This window comes from Aspergillus pseudotamarii, assembly GCF_009193445.1.
Source record: "Aspergillus pseudotamarii strain CBS 117625 unplaced genomic scaffold BDV38scaffold_59, whole genome shotgun sequence".
NCBI lineage: Eukaryota > Fungi > Ascomycota > Eurotiomycetes > Eurotiales > Aspergillaceae > Aspergillus > Aspergillus pseudotamarii.
In genome coordinates this window covers 63,732-81,937 of record NW_022475073.1, presented here as the reverse complement: position 1 = coordinate 81,937, position 18,206 = coordinate 63,732, and the positions used below count along the sequence as shown (strand labels likewise).

Here is an 18,206-nt window from a genome sequence, read left to right as displayed (position 1 = left end):
ACACTAATCTTGTTATACATATCGGCGGATTACACGACACAATCCACACATGCGGTCAGGGCTATCAAGTAGTGGATTGGATCAACAAGCCACGATGGATCCCCCGGCTAGGAATGATTGGACTATCATTCCCTATCTGGTTTCCCTGCACTCCATAACCACCAATATACTTTTCTGGAAATTAGACCGAATTTCCAGTCTGCCCACCATCCGCCAGGTACTCCGTACTCCGATCCGTTGTGAGTCAAGGCGACAATAGGACTATTACGACTACTAATCATAACAGTAATCAGTATCTCTCTCTGCACGGATCCAATGCATGTCTTCAAGTGATATAATTTACTACGTAGTAGATCAAGCAAACATGGTACATGTTTAAGGAATTAATACAAACTACATCGTCATCTACTACTGCGAGAGGAACTGACGCATTACCAACAATATATCATGGCCTCATGTCAAGAGTGTTGCCACTTTGTTGTCTTATCCCTGTAATGCACCTCCTCATATGGCTGTCTCTATTTTTATATTTCGTGTGTGACAGTCCCATATCGACTATTACTAGGTTGAAATTATCATGCAACCCTCGGATTTTCCGTATCATTTTCGCAGCTGGTTCCTAGATTCACCAATACTATTGTAGTTCCCAAACTCTCCAAGCCCCCAGAAATACCTGATATCAGTGCATCCACAAATAGTATTCAAATATCCGAAGAGACCCGACAACAGACTGCTTGTATGCAATCGTCAAGATTGAAAAAATATATCTAAAGAGAACGCCCAACCATTTCTATCTTACTGAAAGCCCTTTCGGGTGTAGCTCATAGAGGTCAATGCCTGTTGTCTCCATGCTGAAACTCACTCAGCCTGCATGACGCTGTCCCTGACTGCGACACATCCATAGGCATTCCGACTAATCATAACTCAGAATTGGAGGAATACCGCTCACCTCCACAATGCAGCTCAAACTCTGCAGCCACCTGCAGCACATCGCTGCCAATGCATGCCGCTGACTACGACGCACGGATGTCCATATTTCTGCCTGGCTTTTGCCTAGGCTACGGCCCCCTTGGCATTGGCGACGAGATCAGTATTGCGTATGCAACTCGAAAAGAACCCAATTGTGTTCCTTGCAATGAGACATTATGAGTTGCGAGAATTCAAACCAAGGTAAATAATAGATAAAATTGGGGAAGAAGGGAAAGTGAAAAGAGAGAGGAAGTAAAAACGGGGACCATCAAGCAAAAAGTAAAGCCGAACGCGGGGGTCGAACCCGCAACCTTGAGATGCCGTGAGGAATAAGAGTCTCACGCTCTACCGATTGAGCTAGCCCGGCTATCTGTTGAATAGCTAGCTTGACTAAATGTAAAATAATAGGAAAAGAAAGCTTAGTGGTAAAAAAGGCTCAATTACGGCTAGCTACTACTACTTGTTTTTTATACATCAAGTTTGCGCCTACTAGACCATGCTACTGTCGTAATATCCATACTTATATGGTTCTCCTATATATATATGTACATTTGAATAGCACTGGTCTGATGGCAAGCTAGCAATCTGGCACAGGTTGCCATCAGCAATCTTTTTGGAATCAAAGTTAGTCATAGTTAGTTACTATGTTTGTAAGCATCAGCTATCACGTGGTAGATGCACGGGCCACCTCGCTTAACAATTATTCATATGTTCTCGCGCAGTGATCTTCCCGCAGTTCTTCTCCTCCTGCTGTCTTACCTCATGTATTTCAAGCTGCACTTCTGCTCAGTGCAGAAGTGCCACTTAAAGCCTAATCTATCAGATGTGCTATGTACTGTCTCGTAATCGCCATTGCTCAAAAGCACCATGTCTCCTGCACCTGTCGCTGCCTCTGGGCAGCAGGACCCCCAGCTTCAGACCCTGGCGAAAGCTTTCGAAGCTCTTCTGCTAACCACCCAGCAATTTATCTGCAAGGAGAGAATCTTGCAACAAAAGTTGGAATATGCTTATGATGAGGTAAGCACCCTTTTACTTGACTCCACAGCGCTTTCTGCCCCCTTTGCCTCAAATGATGAGAAAAATCGATTAGCTCTAGATCAGGAGTCGCATTTGCGGCGGTGACGGACAAGTCATGTATTATCTGATGAGGCATCTCAATGCCCTCTTCTCCACTTACATTAGTTGTGCTATCGCTGAAGGGTATCCTTGTGCTAACGGCCACCTTAGTATATGAAGCTCGCAGGTCGACTTCCCAGCGGTCTTGACCCTCATGTCAAGATTGTCTCAGAGAAGATTCGCGGTCACCCCTCCGAATACGGGAACCAAAAGCCCGTGTCTTTCAGTCCTCCCGATATAGTAAGAGCACTAGCAGAGTCTGGGAATGTAGGCAACCAGACTCTCAAACCAATAGCGGACGGAGTGGTGTGTTACAAATCTATCCTGAATTTACAGTGTGTCCCCGACCTCAACCCATGTCTTGTTGCCACTAGGGCCGGAGCTCCTGGCTCTTTAGAAAAAGACTTCACCACCAAAGGCACTCAGGGAAATCTGCACTGCCCATTCGCAAACTCTAAGAATATGCCATCTGACAATGGGATGGCTAATGGGATTGAAAATCCTTTCAAGAACCAGAATAGTGACACGTGTGGACACGAAAGTTTAGACCCCATAAAGGCTGAACGAAATGATAGACGTTCTAGTCAGACTCCTTCGATTAGGACATCGACCACTCAATGTCCTGTTGCCCGGTGCCCTATTAGATACTTAGACCAACATAGCCCGGAAGAAATTGCCGACTATGTTGAGAGACACAAACACGAAATACCCCGAAGCCATGCAATTTGTGTCCAACGTTATCAGAAGGATTCCCACAGCATGCGGCATCTAGATGCAAAGTATGGTAGTCTCATTAATATGATTCGAGGGTTATCCGTCAAACATCAAGCGTTCCTCCCGAACCGTGGTAATAGCGGCGCGCCGACATCCAGTTCCTCTGCCGAACGAGTGGAAAAATGGGCGGAAGAGGTTGGCATAAATTCGGAGATGCAGCCCTCTATCAAGGAGGATGAGACAGAGAACGACGATGGGAGGGAGGGCCGCTTTGACCGTCCGCTACGCGAGGTGCGCGTTGGTGAATCTCCAAGCAGGCCTTGGGGAATCCCTGTCCCGATGCCCTTGCCTCCTTCAGCATCGCCCCCGCTTTCGCCTCCGCCGGCGGCGGCCTTACCTGAGAAATCTAAGAAGCCGTCTGAGGAAGAACCCATTAGGGTCTCTTCCATCCCGCCCCGCGACTCTACTCAACAAGCGCCGACGACGGCGCCCAAATCTGGTCGTTGCCCTTTCGGCCATGGTGTGGCTCAAGCTGCCAATACAGCGCCGGAGACAGAGACCATTCGCGATCATGGGAAGAAGAACGGAACCATTGAAACCGCTGAGCAGGATTTTGGAGAACAACCACAAGCTCATCCTCCCCTAAATAACTCGCCGGCCAGTATCGTATTCAACGGCCCTGTGTTCTTCGGCTTTTCCCCGGAGCAGACTTCTTCTTTCTTGCAGCAATTGGGATCTCTTGTCAATAAACAGTGATATCTATGGTTCGTGCCTTGTACCTGTTGCTAGCGTTCTCTTATGTGTCTCATGTTCTAATTGTGAATAAGATGATGACGACGCCATGACTATGAGTGCATGTATCTACCACCTCATCGACCATGTGTGCATACATATGCTTAGTGTATATACCAGTGGAATTTTTTTACCTTATATATAATCCTCGTTTGAAACGCGATACCCCACTGGCCAGATCAACATATGAATATCAATTTCCACTGATGAATAGCGTTTTCACGGGAGTAACAAGTCAACTCTAATCCCGGGATACTATGTATGGACTACTCAAATCTAGAGGCAAAGCTCAGATACACTCTTTGCTGTCTGGAAGTTTCTCGATCACATCCTCTCCTTTACCAGCTCATGTGGTTCTTTGGAGAGATCAGTCAAAGCCGAACAACACTTCATATCTCTACAGAAGATGGCACCTAGTTTTTCTAGAACAATGCACCGTTCCTCCATTGCCAGGGCATTCCGAACTGCTGTCTCGCTGGTTGAGAGTTCTCTATCCAAAACCCATACACCCCCCCCTGGGTAACCAATGCGACGGAAAACTGAGAATGCTGGCTCCAGCTGGTGTAGCTCACTACACCTCCCATCGATCCATAGTCCATCCGAGAGATGTGAAGGATACCAGGAACCTCCGAATGGTCGAAGTTGCTCACAGAAGTGATTTTCTTCATCGCGATCCCAGGATCTCTCGGGTGAGTTGAAGCAGTTAATATTCAGGTATTGCAGTTCAAGGGCGCTTAGCTCGACCATCCATATACCTCCTGATGAAGGGTGGCATGCGGCTCTACCAGTACTGATATCATAGCGCGCTGTGGGCAGAGAACAATTATGGTCCGCAATTCCTATGCTGAGGACCTCGTTCAAGGAGGAAGTATGCTTGGTGGGGTAGATACGGTCGCCATGGAGGGTCTGGTACGAAATCAAAGCCAGCAACGATATAGAGGTCACAAAGATGGGTTTAATGGAGACGTGGGCCAGTGAAAGCCAGGGCTTATCCGGAGACGGACTTGTACTATCTTGACCATGTCTGCTATTTTTTTGTTCTGGGATTTGCTCCTTCTACCTGGGTAGGGCATGAGCGGTGCTCATATGAAATTAAACGAACTCTGTTCGTATATACGTTCAAGTACTTATATGTACATGTAAATCAGTGGAGATTTGTCTCGTTCGCGTTGTGGATCATTGCCAAGACCTTGTCGACGTCAAGACTGACATGCTTTATCTATCTGGCTGTGGCGGTAGTTCATCTCCATCCTCTCTCTCTTGAGGGTTTTATCCTAAACCAACCATCCTTGCAGAAGGTGGTTTCATTCGAGAAAGATAACCTATAACTCAAAAGGAGTTAAGCTCCTTCTTTGATCAAAATAACAATGGAGTATTGCATAATAGGTATGCATGCTACATACAGAGAGAGACAGATATGTCCCGATATCCATACCTACGTGTGTACCTATACATAGTTCAACTAGCAGAAGCCCATTGATACACGCCTAGTATATAAAACCCAGCCCCGATGAGAATACACTGTACGTATCTGGTAGCTTACAAGAAGGAAAAAGGAAAAGAAAAGAAACGCCCTCCGGGAACAAGATAAAAAGCCCCACCGATGTCGGGAGGGGTCGAAATAACAACAACCCCAACTCCCCAGCTCCCCGACCATCAATCACCCAAGGACACTCTTTCCCGCGGAATACTTCCACTATATCCAAATAAATAGGTTCCAACCCCTCCACACATGTTACGGATCAGTTCTTGTGTTCTTTCCGCTCGAATCGCCCGCTGTCAGCTTCTCTCTTTATCACCAATCTCTACTTTCTCTCGTACTCCCCAACCTCAATTCCCCATTCAGATCGTCAATATGTCTGGCGTGACCCCAATCTCCGCCGCTGGTGCTTGCCCTCGTGAGTCATCTCTCCTCCCCCCAATTGCCCTCGATCCATCCCGCCTTTGTAGAGGATGCCTGTTGCTATTCAATTGCCATCACCCCGACAAATCGTACAAGATTTAAGCTGACAAGTTGACTCGTTGCAGCTGCTGGCCCCTACGTAAGTCCTCCAACCAAACAGCAAATCGTCTCTATACATTCCTTCCCCTCTTCATAGTCACACCGAAACGAAGGCGTCCAACGTTGTTGACATTTCGATCATCCTACAGTCCCAAGCCATCCGTGCCAATGGCCAGATCTTCGTCTCCGGCCAGATTCCCGCTGACGCCTCTGGAAATCTTGTCACCGGAAACATTGGCGACTTGACCCAGGCTTGCTGCAACAATATCAAGGCTATTGTCGAAGCTGCCGGTTCCAGCGTCAACAGGATCGTCAAGGTCAATGTGTGTATAACCGCTCTTTCATGCTTTTCTCCCACCCCCACCCCTCTCTCTCCTTGTATCTCATCTCCCCTCCTCCGCTAGTCAACAACCGTCCCCACCACATCTCTCCCCTGTTCTCTGGCTTCAAATCACAAGCAAATTGCGGCTGACCGAGATACTCCACCAGGTATTTCTTACTGATATGGCGAACTTCGCTGAGATGAACGCTACCTATGAGAAATTTTTCACTCATAAGCCCGCTCGCAGCTGTGTTGCTGTTGCCCAGCTCCCTAAGGGTGTGCCTGTAGAGATCGAGTGCATTGCTCTCGAGTAAACCAAATCGTTTTTATCTACATGACATACAATCAAAAGGCAATCAGATGTGCTTAGTACTGAACCGGGCCCGGCTACTACTACCCTGGATGATCATTTGTTGGTAATTGGTGTCTCATTCGTTATAAGTAGGTTCTTTGTAAATACTACCTGAAGACAACAAGCGCATCGTAACTTCAAACAGACGGTGTGGGAATCATCACGCGCATGCAAACTGGCCAAGCGATGCTGGATCCTACTCTCAAAGGCAAAAAGACTCAGTGTAAAAACAATAGACGTCCTCATAGCAGTCATCGTCGCCCCAAAGTTCCCGTCATCCTTCCCCCACCAGCCATCAGGCTTTGTTTCACAATGGCATCCGCGGCGGCGGCGGCCGCGAGTCGCTCCTTCTGACGACTTCGATCGCGCAGGTAGCCAGCAGCTTCTGGCCTCATACGAAGAATTCGCAAGATCATGTCATCATTTGGTTCGGCTTGAGCTTCGCGCCATTTTTCCTCCTTCATCTTCTTCATTGTGCCAAGGTTCCGTGAGAGCATGATGCTCTTGGCTCGCCGGGCACCAGGAACGCCGAGAAATCCGCCCGGTCCTCCAGATCCAAGATGGGCCGGCGCGGATGCTCGGTTTCTATTGGCCTGCTGCCGAGATATGGTTGCTGAGGCCATTCTCTCAGAGGTGCGAATAAGATTCTCGGTGGGTTCAAAGTAAAAAAAGTTCAGAGATTGGATCTCGTGATACTTGGGTGACTTCAAGATATCAATCGAAACTCCGTTTGCTTCACCAGTCTCTTCATCGATAGCGTGGAAAAAGTTCAAGAGCAGCACGAGCCAGCGTGAGACTATATCAACCTCCTGCATCGTGAGAGGTTTCTGATGGGATGGCTTGTCAGACAAGGGAGGTACAAGCAAGCACTCAATAGTGCTAAGAACCTCTTTCCATAATCGAGCCATGACCATTTTCATGGCTTCAGATGTCAAGGTCTTGTTCATGATCGCAAAATTATCATTGAAGTAGTCGAAAAGGGGAGTCAGGGCATTCTCCACATCCGCGTTTGATGGCCCTGTGGCAGTAGCTTGCGCCTTATTTCGACTGAGAAAGTTGGAAACGCTGGAGATACTGAGACCACGCGATAGTAAGGATTTTAGGGTTCGACGCGACAAACAGTGACTGATATAAGCAGACAGCTATTGGCTGTGTTAAAGACGATACTTGTTATTAAGAGTCCAGAGCACTTACCTTTTCCGTGATTTTGCGTGTCATATCTCTTTCCGTACGTTTCAATGTGCGGAAGGCTTTGCCAAAGTAAAATTGGATGTCGTCCCGTTCCCCCTCCATGCTGACACGGAGTAGCAGTCGACCCTGTGTATCTAAATCAAGCCAATATTCCTTCGGCAAGAAATCACTGAAATGTAAAGGATCCAGTTTGATAGAAGTGCGACCGACATAATCGTGGTCGCCCACTGCATCCCAATCCCATATAGTTGCAATGATGTTCAATGGACCCTGCGTTGTTATATCAACAGAATCATCCCATCGCGGGTTGAGATTGTTGTAGATGATACGAGTTTTGGCAATGCGCTTCTGATACTCGTCTGTCAGCACCACATATGGGTCACTACCCCCATTCATATCACAGGCTTTCAAATCTTCAGCTTCTACGACCTTAATCGTGAAGACATAGGTGGTTGACCTGCGCATCTTCTGCATCTGTGGAGGAGCATGTTTGGCGATAACATCTGCACAGCCATCAACGTTTATTTCACGCTCTAGCTTGTCAAGCTGGGTAAGGGCATATTCAACATTGTTCAGTTTGACCAGTGACTATGGAATCGTCAACCATGGGAAATAAACCTGACCGGGTAATAAAAAGAGGGTTTGGAAAAGTCTAAGTTTTGTTGTTTGGGTGTGAGGGGGGGAAGGGAATTAAAGAGACTGGCATACCTCAGGAAAGAATTGGAATGGCTCAATCTTCTCTTTGCTCGCCCACGCCTCTTTGGCGATTTGCATCAGCTTTTCCTGGGCCGTTTGATTCATTGCCGCCTCTTGATCCGGTGAGAGCCTGTCCATTTCTCGTGCGAACATCTGCTCCAATGACTCGCAGTACTTTGCAAGACCATTTGAAATCGATTTGGACAATGCAGTCATGAATTTCGCGTACTGAAAATCATCATCCCACCCGAGTTGAATCATTTGCTCTACCACCTGATTGAATGAGCGGAATATGTCTATAACGGAAACGCTGTGCCGATGCTCCTCAGGAATCATATCCGTTGAGTCATCAGCTCGGACGGCAAAGGCATCTTGTCTGACAGCTTGCTCAACCCACTCTGTAATCTTCTCCTCTGTCATGTGGATCCACCGCCAGACAAATTCTTCCAGCAAATCCTCAACACGGAACGGAAAAGGAGCGCTGATTTCACGTTAGTATCGACACTTCGCATTGGTAGCGATGGGCCTACCTAGGCAGTGCCTCAATGAAGAGTTGCCGTATAGCTGTGAGTTGCTTATATAAATCAAAACCATCCTCCATTGGGATTTCCTCTCCTCTCAATTTGCCCTGTTCGACTATTCGGGCTACCATCTCATGAGCGTCTTCTGCGAATATCGGAAGCACGTTTGAAAGCAAGATCTGGTACGGATTAACCCTGCATTTTGTGAGTAGAAGACTACTATTCGTGATAATTGCATCTTACCCCATGATCTCCGGATTATTTCGGTAGCGCTTCCTAATCTTCTGGGCAAGTTTTGTTATGGCCTCACAAAGCTGAATGATATGGTCGAATTCCCAGGTCTCCTGATCCATTGGGACATACTGTCCGAGGAGGTCTTGATATTTTTCTGTTGCTTTCTGAGCGAGGCCATCCTGAACGTAACAACGAAAACGGTCGATATCCTCCAGGTCCTCTGTGTAGCTGGGATCAAGCTGAATATGATTCTCTAAAACATACATTACTGGACCAATAGGTCGAGGTTTTCCTTCGTAACAGTCCATCATAACGTCGTATAGTTCCCTCAGAAGTGCTTCATGGAGCGAGGAGAGTAACTGCTGCATCGAGAGCAAGTCGTGTACAGTCCACTTGTGTCGGTCAAAGAGAACGGTAGCTACGAAGCTACTGCGCTTTTTCTCTGACGATGGTGTCTCCTTGATATAGGTAAATGCTGAATCAAGGGTGTCAAGATCAATCTCGTTGTCTACAAATTTCGAACGGACAACCTCCAGAAACAGAACTAGCCTAGAGAAGTGGGGGATTCGCCAACGAAGGCAAACTTCGTTTAAGAACTCGGCTGACTGCTTCGAGAGGAGCTTCATAGACGGGGGTTCAGTCGTAAATTGTGTAGTTTCAATTTCGCGATCTTTCAGGTCATGGCTCAAAGTTTGAGCCAAAATATACCTATACATAGATCGGGGGTCCGGTGGTATGTATGTGTATGTGTCAGATTCATCGGATTCACTGTTGTCATCGCCCATTGATAGCGAACTGAGATCCACTGGTTGGTCGATTACATATGAAATCGGCCTGTCAGAATTCGTTTTTGACAAATCGCTAAGGGCTGCACCATTGTTATCTCCGGTATTTGCATTGAACTGTGGAAGCGCACCCCCTGGTGTGCTTTTTGCTAGTTCAGGGTTTGCTTGCACGATAGCAAGCATCATTTGGGATAGGTCAGGGCCTTCACTTTTCCTCCATATTTCATATGCCTCCTCATCCTCAAAGTCTTCTTTGGACATGGTTTTTCGAGTATTTAAACTGAGATGGGTTTGATAGGCTTTGAGGTCCTTGAGAGCTGCCTGTGCAGTCCAGACCTCCCGATGTTTATCGATATCGGACTGCACTTGAGCGGTGCTTATATCGAAAACCCTTGCGACATGTTGCACTAACGGCATATCTCTCACATCATAGCTTAGAGGTACTATAACTTCCACTGTCGACGGACCATTAGATTGCACGAGGTCCTGATCCTGGGAAAGGAGTTTATTCTCCAAGATCGATAACCGGTTTGCCAGCTCTGGTCGTTCTTTCGCCCAGTCATTATCTTTCAAAATATGGGAGATCAGGCGGACAAAGAGTGCGACATGTCTGTCAACCATAAATTTCCAGTGGTCATCATCTGGGTCCTTGCCTTTACTCAACTCCTTTGTTGCATTTGAGTAGAAAATAAGGACGAGATCTTCGGCTCGCCGATCCTTCTCCATGCGCTTCTTAAATGACTGCTCTTTAAGGGTGTTGAGAAATGCAGCAAACGTTCTGACAACCAGGGGGTCCTGATATTCCTTTCTTTTCTCTTTCTTCGTTAAGACGCCCGTCAACCTCTTCTCGAGTTCAGTTATGAAGCCATGGGGAAACCGTGTGCTCTTCGAATCCCTAACAAGAGAGAAGTCGCTCATCAGGTCGTGGAAGGAGGTTGACGAGCGCTTCGGTCGTTGGTGAGGAGCGGGTACATTCTGTACACGGCGCGAACGAGGTTGAAGGAGGTATGAGAGGTAGGCGACTCTGAGAGCAAATGTGTAGGCTGCCGTAGGGCTCACTGGACGTCGGCGGGACCCAGAAAGGTTGCGCGTGTGGCGAGAATCATTTTGGATACTATTAATCCGTCGGTTGATGCCTCGGGATTGATCAGATGCTGTCGACATGGGGCAGTTTCTCTATCCGAATGTTGCAGCGTTCGGGGAGAGGGGGCAAGGGAACGGAAAGCGGGACCATGGATAAAACAGTGAGATCGTACCACCAGCCAGCGCCAGCTGGATTGAAATAAATCGCAAAATGCTCGCTGAGCTCTTCGGGGTCACAGAATTAAGGAGGCGGGACAGATATAAGGGGGAATTGTTAGGAAAATGCCGGCGGGTAGAAAGGAAGAAAGGGGGAGTTGCTGGCGGGAGGCGCTTCTGCTTCTGCACCTGAAACAACAAGCTGCCCCAAGTAACTGACGTAGTGCTCTGTAGGGCAGACTAAGCGTAAAGCAAAAACTTCCAACTCACACTATGCAGGTTGATGCTCATGTCAGCTGCATAACATTTCCATGCTGTGAGAATTTCTAAGTCCAATTTACACTAAAGTAGTGTGCATTTTCTGCTTGCTATTGCTATCGGTGTTAAGGCAATGAGTCTATTCTTTCGATTCCGCTCGATCCATTGCCTATTTAGAGCGTTTGAAGCCTTGGACAGACAGAGTACATGGTACAGTATAATGTTCATCTGGTGGCTTCTCGACTATCACCTTCACTTATCCCTGATTCTCACCATCATGTTGAGGCAGGTTGGTTAGATATTGAGCACGCACACCCTACGTCAGCCTAAAGCCCGGGCCTGAAATGAATGTTGAGATTGTTAGGGGGTTCATGAGACCAGCAGGCCAAGCGGTGAAGAGCAGCCCTCGCACCTGAAACCATCGACTATCAGACCTTCGATTGACGCCGAAAAGAGAATTGTACTGTACTTATTTACACAACAGGGGAAAAAAAGCAAACGTCAATCAATCACCAAGAGTCCTCGCCGGATTTGCGGGCCTGATATCAAAATGTAAGTTTAACGTAAGGCAGAATGTACGCCGGAAATATAAGTTAGAGACTTACCTTAACAGCATTGGGTCCTCCAAGATCCTTCTCCAAGCCTTCCGGATATGTTCTGGGAACGCTAGGCTTGTCTGGATAGTAGAAGCTCACGAGGCCACAGAATCCAAGGAAGGTTGCAACGAACACGCCCAGGTGGAAGAAGCCCTTACGGGACGTAACATGAGTATACTGCTCAGGACTGAAAACCCCGAGGATTTCGTTTTCCTCGTGGACTGGTTCTCCAAAATTCCGTCTCTCTTGCTTGTCCCACCAGTCGCCATGAGGGTCTCTGAAGGCACGCTTAACGCGAGGAGGGTTCTGATAATTACCATTCTGTGTGTTGAAACCAAACGGAGTCAATTGGTGATATATAAAACACTATTTTTATAAGGATACCGTACCTGCAAAGGATCATCAAGCTCTGCAGCCGCAAGAATCTTGCCTTGAGAGAAAAAGGCGCGGGGGGCGTTATAACGAACGGCCACCTGGGGCAGGCGCCGGGTCAAAAACCGCTGAGACAGCATCTATTCGTTGCCATTAGTATTGAAGATTCGAGTGGAAGAATCTCGAGCATTCAGAAAGTGGTACTAACCCTTCTGCCGTAAAAACCGGAGGGTGATGGTTGGCAAAGAGAGAGATGAAAGGCTCACGACCATGAGATGAAGTGAAAGCGACGATGACGGGGTTCGGATTAATTGCAGGTTTGCGGCAAGGGCCCATATTTTATGCCTCAGGCATAAACGTAGAGAGCTTGGATCTGCGGGCGCGCTTACATACACGTCGCTCTGTAACTATCCTTCGTCACAATATGAAAAAACCACTTCTTCACCCATTCTCTCTTCCCCACCTGTTTATCCGTCCCCAGCCGCGCTACAGTGCCGATAAGTATGCGAAATTTCTTGTGGCATTTCAACTTACTGATAGCTACACGTTGATGCCAATTTTCCCTATTTCAACCGTGTCCTCGTTGGGAAAACCGGGGTCAGCTGTGAAGAGGGCCCCTGTCTCAGTGGTTACAAGACATGCAAAACGGCAGCCCGAATGGCATTTCACAACAAGATGAACGCGTGACCCCCGAATTAGGACCTGCCCCTTCCGAATCGTCTGCGTCCCAAGCATTTGTTGGTCCTGCGAACCGCGACTCGATCCTAGCAGAGGTCAAAGAAGACGAGGTCACCACCGATACTACGGAAGAACCGCCATCAAAGAAGCGGAAGCTTGCAGGATCGTCCATTTCCCGTCGCTCGAGCTCAAGGCCGGCATCACCTCCCTGGAAGAAAGCTGGCGTTGATGGACCAACATCCTTCATTCAGGATGGCAGACGCAAGTCTTCAAGAGTTAATGCGCTACCCCTCGAGTTACAACCCCCTTCAGACAAAAGACATACACGAGCAGCGCAGAAGCAGTCAGCAGGTAAAAATGCTTTGGGTGGTGGGAAGGCCGTTGCGTCGTCGCCGTCAGCGTTTATGACTCCACGCTCAGAAACAAATGGAAAGCCTGCTAGCGGCACAGCAGCAGTCAACGGATCTCCTAGAGGCCTGTCAACGAGAGGGATATCCGGAAGCCAACAACGTATCTCACAGTCTCCGGTTCTCAAGGAAACCAATGCACGGACGAGGTCTCGAAGCTCTGGTGCTTCAACAGCCTGCCTTCGAACTTCCAGCATAGCTCTTAACAGTTCTCCTGCTCTGGTGACAAGTGGAACGACTGACTTTGGAAAAGGGGCCAAAGATATTGAACATGACGATGGAGATGGGGGACTGCGAGTCCCCAGGCTGCGAATCAAAGTTAAAAGGCCATCTATCAACATCCAGCACCCTTCCCACGTTTTGAACACTCGGAAGTATGGCTCGTTCAAACAATGGCTTGAGAGTGAGGAGGGTAGGATACGAGATGACGTAGTTGTCACGCCATCGGACGCGCTCGAGGAGGCGAGGCGGAGGTGTCGAATAGCTACAGCAATCGAGCCTGGCGGTCTTCTTAGCCCAGACGTATGTTCTGCTTACTTACCAGAGCAGCAAGACGAACCATTCCCCCAATATTCGCACCAGGACCATCTTGTGGCGCATGCGTTGTATTTCAAGAAACTGCTTGACCAAGAACATAAACGCCATCGCCACATGGCAAGGCTTTTCGCTCAATGGTGTGCTGATGCGTGGAAGAAACGCAACAAGGATCCAGAGGACATACTTCGGGAACAGCAAGAGGAGATGCGTGGGAAGCGCAAAGTGTTAGCCAAGGACCTCCAGAAGATGTTCGACCTGGCTCGCGCAGACGTAGATAGGATGCGCCTGGCACGCTGGGAGGAGGAACGAAAAGCAGAAGACCAGCAAGCCTTGGACCGTGCAATAAAACAGTCCACTATGCTCTTCGAGAAAAGACGAATGGAGATCCTTGGAGAAACAGGAAGTGATGCATTAGAATCTAGCGATGAGGAAGGAGATGAAACCGACGATTCGTCCGATGATGGCTCAGATAATGAAAGCAATATGTCATCTACGGAGTCTGGAAGCGAAGATGAAAATGTTATCGATGACGATGAGGGTCTAACAGCAGACGAACTCCGGTCAAAGTACGCCAACCTTTCTTCACTCAATGATGATTCGGATCACAGGTCTCAGGCTTCCGATGATACGGCTTCGTTGAGAAATATCGATATCTCACAGGTTGGTCGTCTCGCAGATGATGTTGGGGATGCAAACTTACCTTTGGCGGAGCTGTCGCCAAAGAAAGTTCAACTCGAAGATGTCGACTCAGTGCTCATGGATGATAGCGACGAAGCGTCCACAGATATGGATGATGATATGGGCGAAAGTGAAGAGAATGAGGATTCCAATGACTCCGACTCTGATGAGGAAAGTGATGATGATGATGATGGGCCAGGGTTACTGGGATTCTTTTCTGCGAAAGACTCCCCTTTCAATACCAACGACCTTCAAGCTGATGATCAGAATTCTGATGATGACGTTGTAGGCGATGGCGCTAATGAGAAGATCGTATCCGAAGAGGAGGATCTGGAAGACCCAGATGAAGTTTCCCTGGTGCCTAATGGACCAGCGCAGTTGGACTCAACATCCTTTGATGCTGCTTATGACTTTACTATGGTCGACAACGTTCCCACTGAAATCAAGGGTACTGATGGTGAAATGACGGATGCATCTATTCTTGGTAATTCAGGTATACCGAATATCCAGGATGGATCTACCCCCACAGAGGCCCTAGGTGACATGGAGAAAGACCAGCGCGAAACTTATCAGAGTGGAGAGCCTTCTAGTGAAGCATCTCCTGGGACACTTGCTACGAAACCTTCCGAGCCGGAGTCTGTGTCATCTTACGATGCACCGGGAGAGAAACCTGCGCAGCCCAGCGGATCACCTGCTCCAGGGTTGAAGACACCAATTCCGCATCTACTCCGAGGAACCCTGCGAGAATACCAGCATTTTGGACTAGACTGGCTTGCTGGTCTATATACGAATCACATTAATGGTATCCTAGCTGATGAAATGGGTCTTGGCAAGACTATCCAGACTATCGCTCTGCTAGCACATCTGGCTGTGGAACACGAAGTATGGGGACCACACCTTGTTGTTGTGCCTACAAGCGTGATCCTTAATTGGGAAATGGAGTTCAAGAAATGGTGTCCGGGTTTCAAAATCATGACTTACTACGGTAACCAAGAGGAGCGGCGACAGAAACGTAGGGGTTGGATGGATGACACGAGCTGGAATGTTCTAATCACTTCCTATCAGTTAGTTCTGCAAGATCAGCAAGTTCTCAAAAGAAGAAATTGGCATTACATGATTCTGGATGAAGCGCATAACATCAAGAATTTTCGCTCGCAGAGGTGGCAGGCACTGCTAACGTTCAGGACACGAGCACGACTTCTACTTACTGGTACACCACTTCAAAATAATCTTACAGAACTTTGGTCGCTCCTGTTTTTCTTGATGCCGTCTGATGGCGATGAGACGGGCATTGAGGGATTTGCAGATCTCAGGAATTTCTCCGAGTGGTTTCGACGCCCGGTAGAGCAAATTCTCGAACACGGCCGAGAGACGATGGATGATGAAGCAAAGCAGGTTGTCACCAAACTTCATACTGTTCTGAGGCCTTATATATTACGCCGTCTCAAAGCGGATGTCGAGAAGCAGATGCCGGCAAAATACGAACATGTCGTTTATTGCAGGCTCTCGAAGCGGCAACGGTTTCTCTATGATGGTTTCATGTCCAGGGCACAGACTAAGGAGACTCTCGCTTCCGGGAACTATCTGTCTATCATTAATTGTCTAATGCAGCTACGGAAAGTCTGCAACCATCCAGACTTGTTTGAAACTCGGCCGATATCCACATCCTTTGCGATGTCGCGTTCTGTAGCTACCGAATTTGAGACCAAAGAACTTCTTATTCGCCGACGACTTCTCTTTGAACACCCGCTGGACAAACTTGATTTGGATTTCCTTAACTTGGTCCCTATCTCGAGGGAAGATATATCCCGAAGACTGGCTGATGACAGTACGAGGCTCATGGCTTACGGTCCTTTTAATGTGCTTCGCGAACAGCAGTATCACAGGACTAACTGGGACATGAACTTCAACGGTTCAACTATACAGTCTACCTTGGATGTATTAGAGAATGACTGTAGGAAGAGGAGGATGGCGGAATTGGAACGGTGCCTGTATTTTGAGTCGAAGCGGCACGGTCGCCGTCCCGTATACGGAAGTACTCTCATTGAGTTCCTCACGGCAGACAGCAAACAGCGGCCGACGTCCAATGGTCCGTTGCGGAAGCGGTCACTGGCAGACTGGTTGTCCAGTCGATCATCTATTCTTGCCTCGATGATCTTGTCTATCAAGGAACGCTCGCATGTAATGGATGGCTATGTCCAGCGATTTGCTTGTGTCACCCCAGCCGTTGTCGCCGCTGGAATTACCGAGGCTGCCCTGACTCCGATCGAGACCCGGCATTTAACCAAAAGTGAAAGATTCCCGCCCTATGATCCGTTTCACGAAGCTCAAATGCGGCTTTCTATCGCGTTTCCGGACAAGAGACTCCTGCAGTATGACTGCGGGAAACTACAAAGACTCGACAAATTACTCCGGGATCTTAAGGCCGGAGGCCATCGGGCGCTGATCTTTACGCAAATGACTAAAATGCTCGATATTTTAGAGCAGTTCCTCAACATTCATGGACATCGATATCTCCGATTAGACGGTACCACCAAAGTCGAGCAGCGCCAGATTCTTACAGACAGGTTCAACAACGACAGCCGCATTCTCGCCTTTATTCTGTCCAGTCGATCTGGTGGATTGGGTATCAACCTGACGGGTGCTGACACTGTGATTTTCTACGACCTCGACTGGAATCCGGCAATGGACAAACAGTGCCAAGATCGGTGTCACCGTATTGGGCAAACGCGCGATGTTCACATCTACCGTTTCGTCTCCGAATATACCATTGAATCCAACATCCTTCGCAAGGCGAACCAGAAAAGGATGCTAGATGATGTCGTCATCCAAGAGGGCGAGTTTACCACAGATTACTTTGCCAAGCTGGATGTTCGCGAGGTGATTGGTAATGAGGAGATGCTAGAGGACCAGGATGAGGCCAGCGCGGCAATGGACCGTGTTCTTGAGAACCGAGTATCCAGCAGTTCTCGCGTATTCGAACAAGCAGAAGACAAGGAAGACATCGACGCAGCAAAGAATGCTCAAAAAGAGCTGGAGCATGCAGACGACGGTGACTTTGAAGACCGAAGTGCCTCTCACGGTACTCCCGCTCAAACACCTGCCCAGACCCAGGCTGGAACCCCATTGGCCGCTGGCGATGAACTTGGAAATCCTGGACCTAGTGCGAACGAATTTGTAGATGCTGAGCCACAAACTGCTCACATCGATGACTACCTCTTACGGTTTATGGAATGGAACTTGAAGGACGAACCGCTCGTTCTGCCCCCGGATAAGGGTAAGAAGAAGTCTAAGAAAGGCAAGGAACATCGTCTTCGCAAAAGACGTCGTTAAGACGACAAAGAGATCATTATGAACACGACAATGTTTCTGATGAGGAGTATGAGGACCAAAGCGTCCAATGTAATTGTACTTGCGATTGATTGCTAAATCTTGTATATCTGACTCAGTTCTTGCTCCTTCTCGGACTCGATGGATGGCCGAGAGGCGAAGAAAGGAATACTGGCTGGAGTTTGGAAGGCGCCCGTCATGGAAGAGAAAAGATTATCATTGTCATTATGGTTATTTATCTGTAGATGTTTCCTTTCTTTTTCTCTTTTTCCATTTTTGGATTCAGTGAACAAGCGGTTAGTGGATATGATACGATATCTACGTGCACTCTGCCTGCTCGTCGCTTGCTCTTCACTTTTTCATATTTTGTCTAGGGCATGATTGGTTGAGACGCCACTAGCTAGATGTTTGGATACC

At 48.0% G+C, this 18,206-nt stretch overlaps 6 protein-coding genes and 1 non-coding gene across 7 annotated transcripts; 3 read left to right on the top strand and 4 right to left on the bottom strand.

Annotated features, from left to right (window-relative positions):
- Positions 1-1,252: 1,252 nt before the first annotated feature.
- Positions 1,253-1,336, bottom strand: BDV38DRAFT_t183. Its single transcript has one exon. It is a non-coding gene; the product is annotated as a tRNA-Lys (tRNA).
- A 500-nt stretch (positions 1,337-1,836) lies between these two features.
- BDV38DRAFT_273911 (uncharacterized protein) lies at positions 1,837-3,555 on the top strand (the record flags this gene model as incomplete). Its single annotated transcript, XM_032057757.1, has 2 exons — positions 1,837-1,986; positions 2,197-3,555. The coding sequence occupies 2 exons, from the start codon at positions 1,837-1,839 to the stop codon at positions 3,553-3,555; spliced, it is 1,509 nt and encodes a 502-aa protein (XP_031910016.1).
- A 360-nt stretch (positions 3,556-3,915) lies between these two features.
- On the bottom strand, positions 3,916-4,613 carry BDV38DRAFT_273910 (uncharacterized protein; the record flags this gene model as incomplete). Its single annotated transcript, XM_032057756.1, has 2 exons — positions 3,916-4,578; positions 4,611-4,613. 2 exons carry the CDS (start codon positions 4,611-4,613, stop codon positions 3,916-3,918), a joined length of 666 nt encoding a protein of 221 aa, XP_031910015.1.
- Positions 4,614-5,446: 833 nt separating this feature from the next.
- Positions 5,447-6,229, top strand: BDV38DRAFT_286293 (Endoribonuclease L-PSP/chorismate mutase-like protein; the record flags this gene model as incomplete). Its single annotated transcript, XM_032060638.1, has 4 exons — positions 5,447-5,489; positions 5,620-5,633; positions 5,743-5,916; positions 6,083-6,229. 4 exons carry the CDS (start codon positions 5,447-5,449, stop codon positions 6,227-6,229), a joined length of 378 nt encoding a protein of 125 aa, XP_031910014.1.
- On the bottom strand, positions 6,029-11,089 carry BDV38DRAFT_256765 (C2 domain protein). Its single transcript, XM_032055542.1, has 5 exons — positions 8,919-11,089; positions 8,685-8,870; positions 8,167-8,635; positions 7,462-8,046; positions 6,029-7,409 (listed from the first exon to the last, which is right to left on the bottom strand). Exons 1-5 carry the CDS (start codon positions 10,856-10,858, stop codon positions 6,519-6,521), a joined length of 4,071 nt encoding a protein of 1,356 aa, XP_031910013.1. The 5' UTR covers positions 10,859-11,089; the 3' UTR covers positions 6,029-6,518.
- A 611-nt stretch (positions 11,090-11,700) lies between these two features.
- Positions 11,701-12,495, bottom strand: BDV38DRAFT_286291 (uncharacterized protein; the record flags this gene model as incomplete). Its single annotated transcript, XM_032060637.1, has 4 exons — positions 11,701-11,730; positions 11,797-12,108; positions 12,177-12,299; positions 12,364-12,495. The coding sequence occupies 4 exons, from the start codon at positions 12,493-12,495 to the stop codon at positions 11,701-11,703; spliced, it is 597 nt and encodes a 198-aa protein (XP_031910012.1).
- On the top strand, positions 12,453-18,099 carry swr1 (putative SNF2 family helicase/ATPase (Swr1)). Its single transcript, XM_032051958.1, has one exon. The coding sequence runs from the start codon at positions 12,798-12,800 to the stop codon at positions 17,790-17,792; it is 4,995 nt and encodes a 1,664-aa protein (XP_031910011.1). The 5' UTR covers positions 12,453-12,797; the 3' UTR covers positions 17,793-18,099.
- The last annotated feature ends 107 nt before the right edge of the window (positions 18,100-18,206 follow it).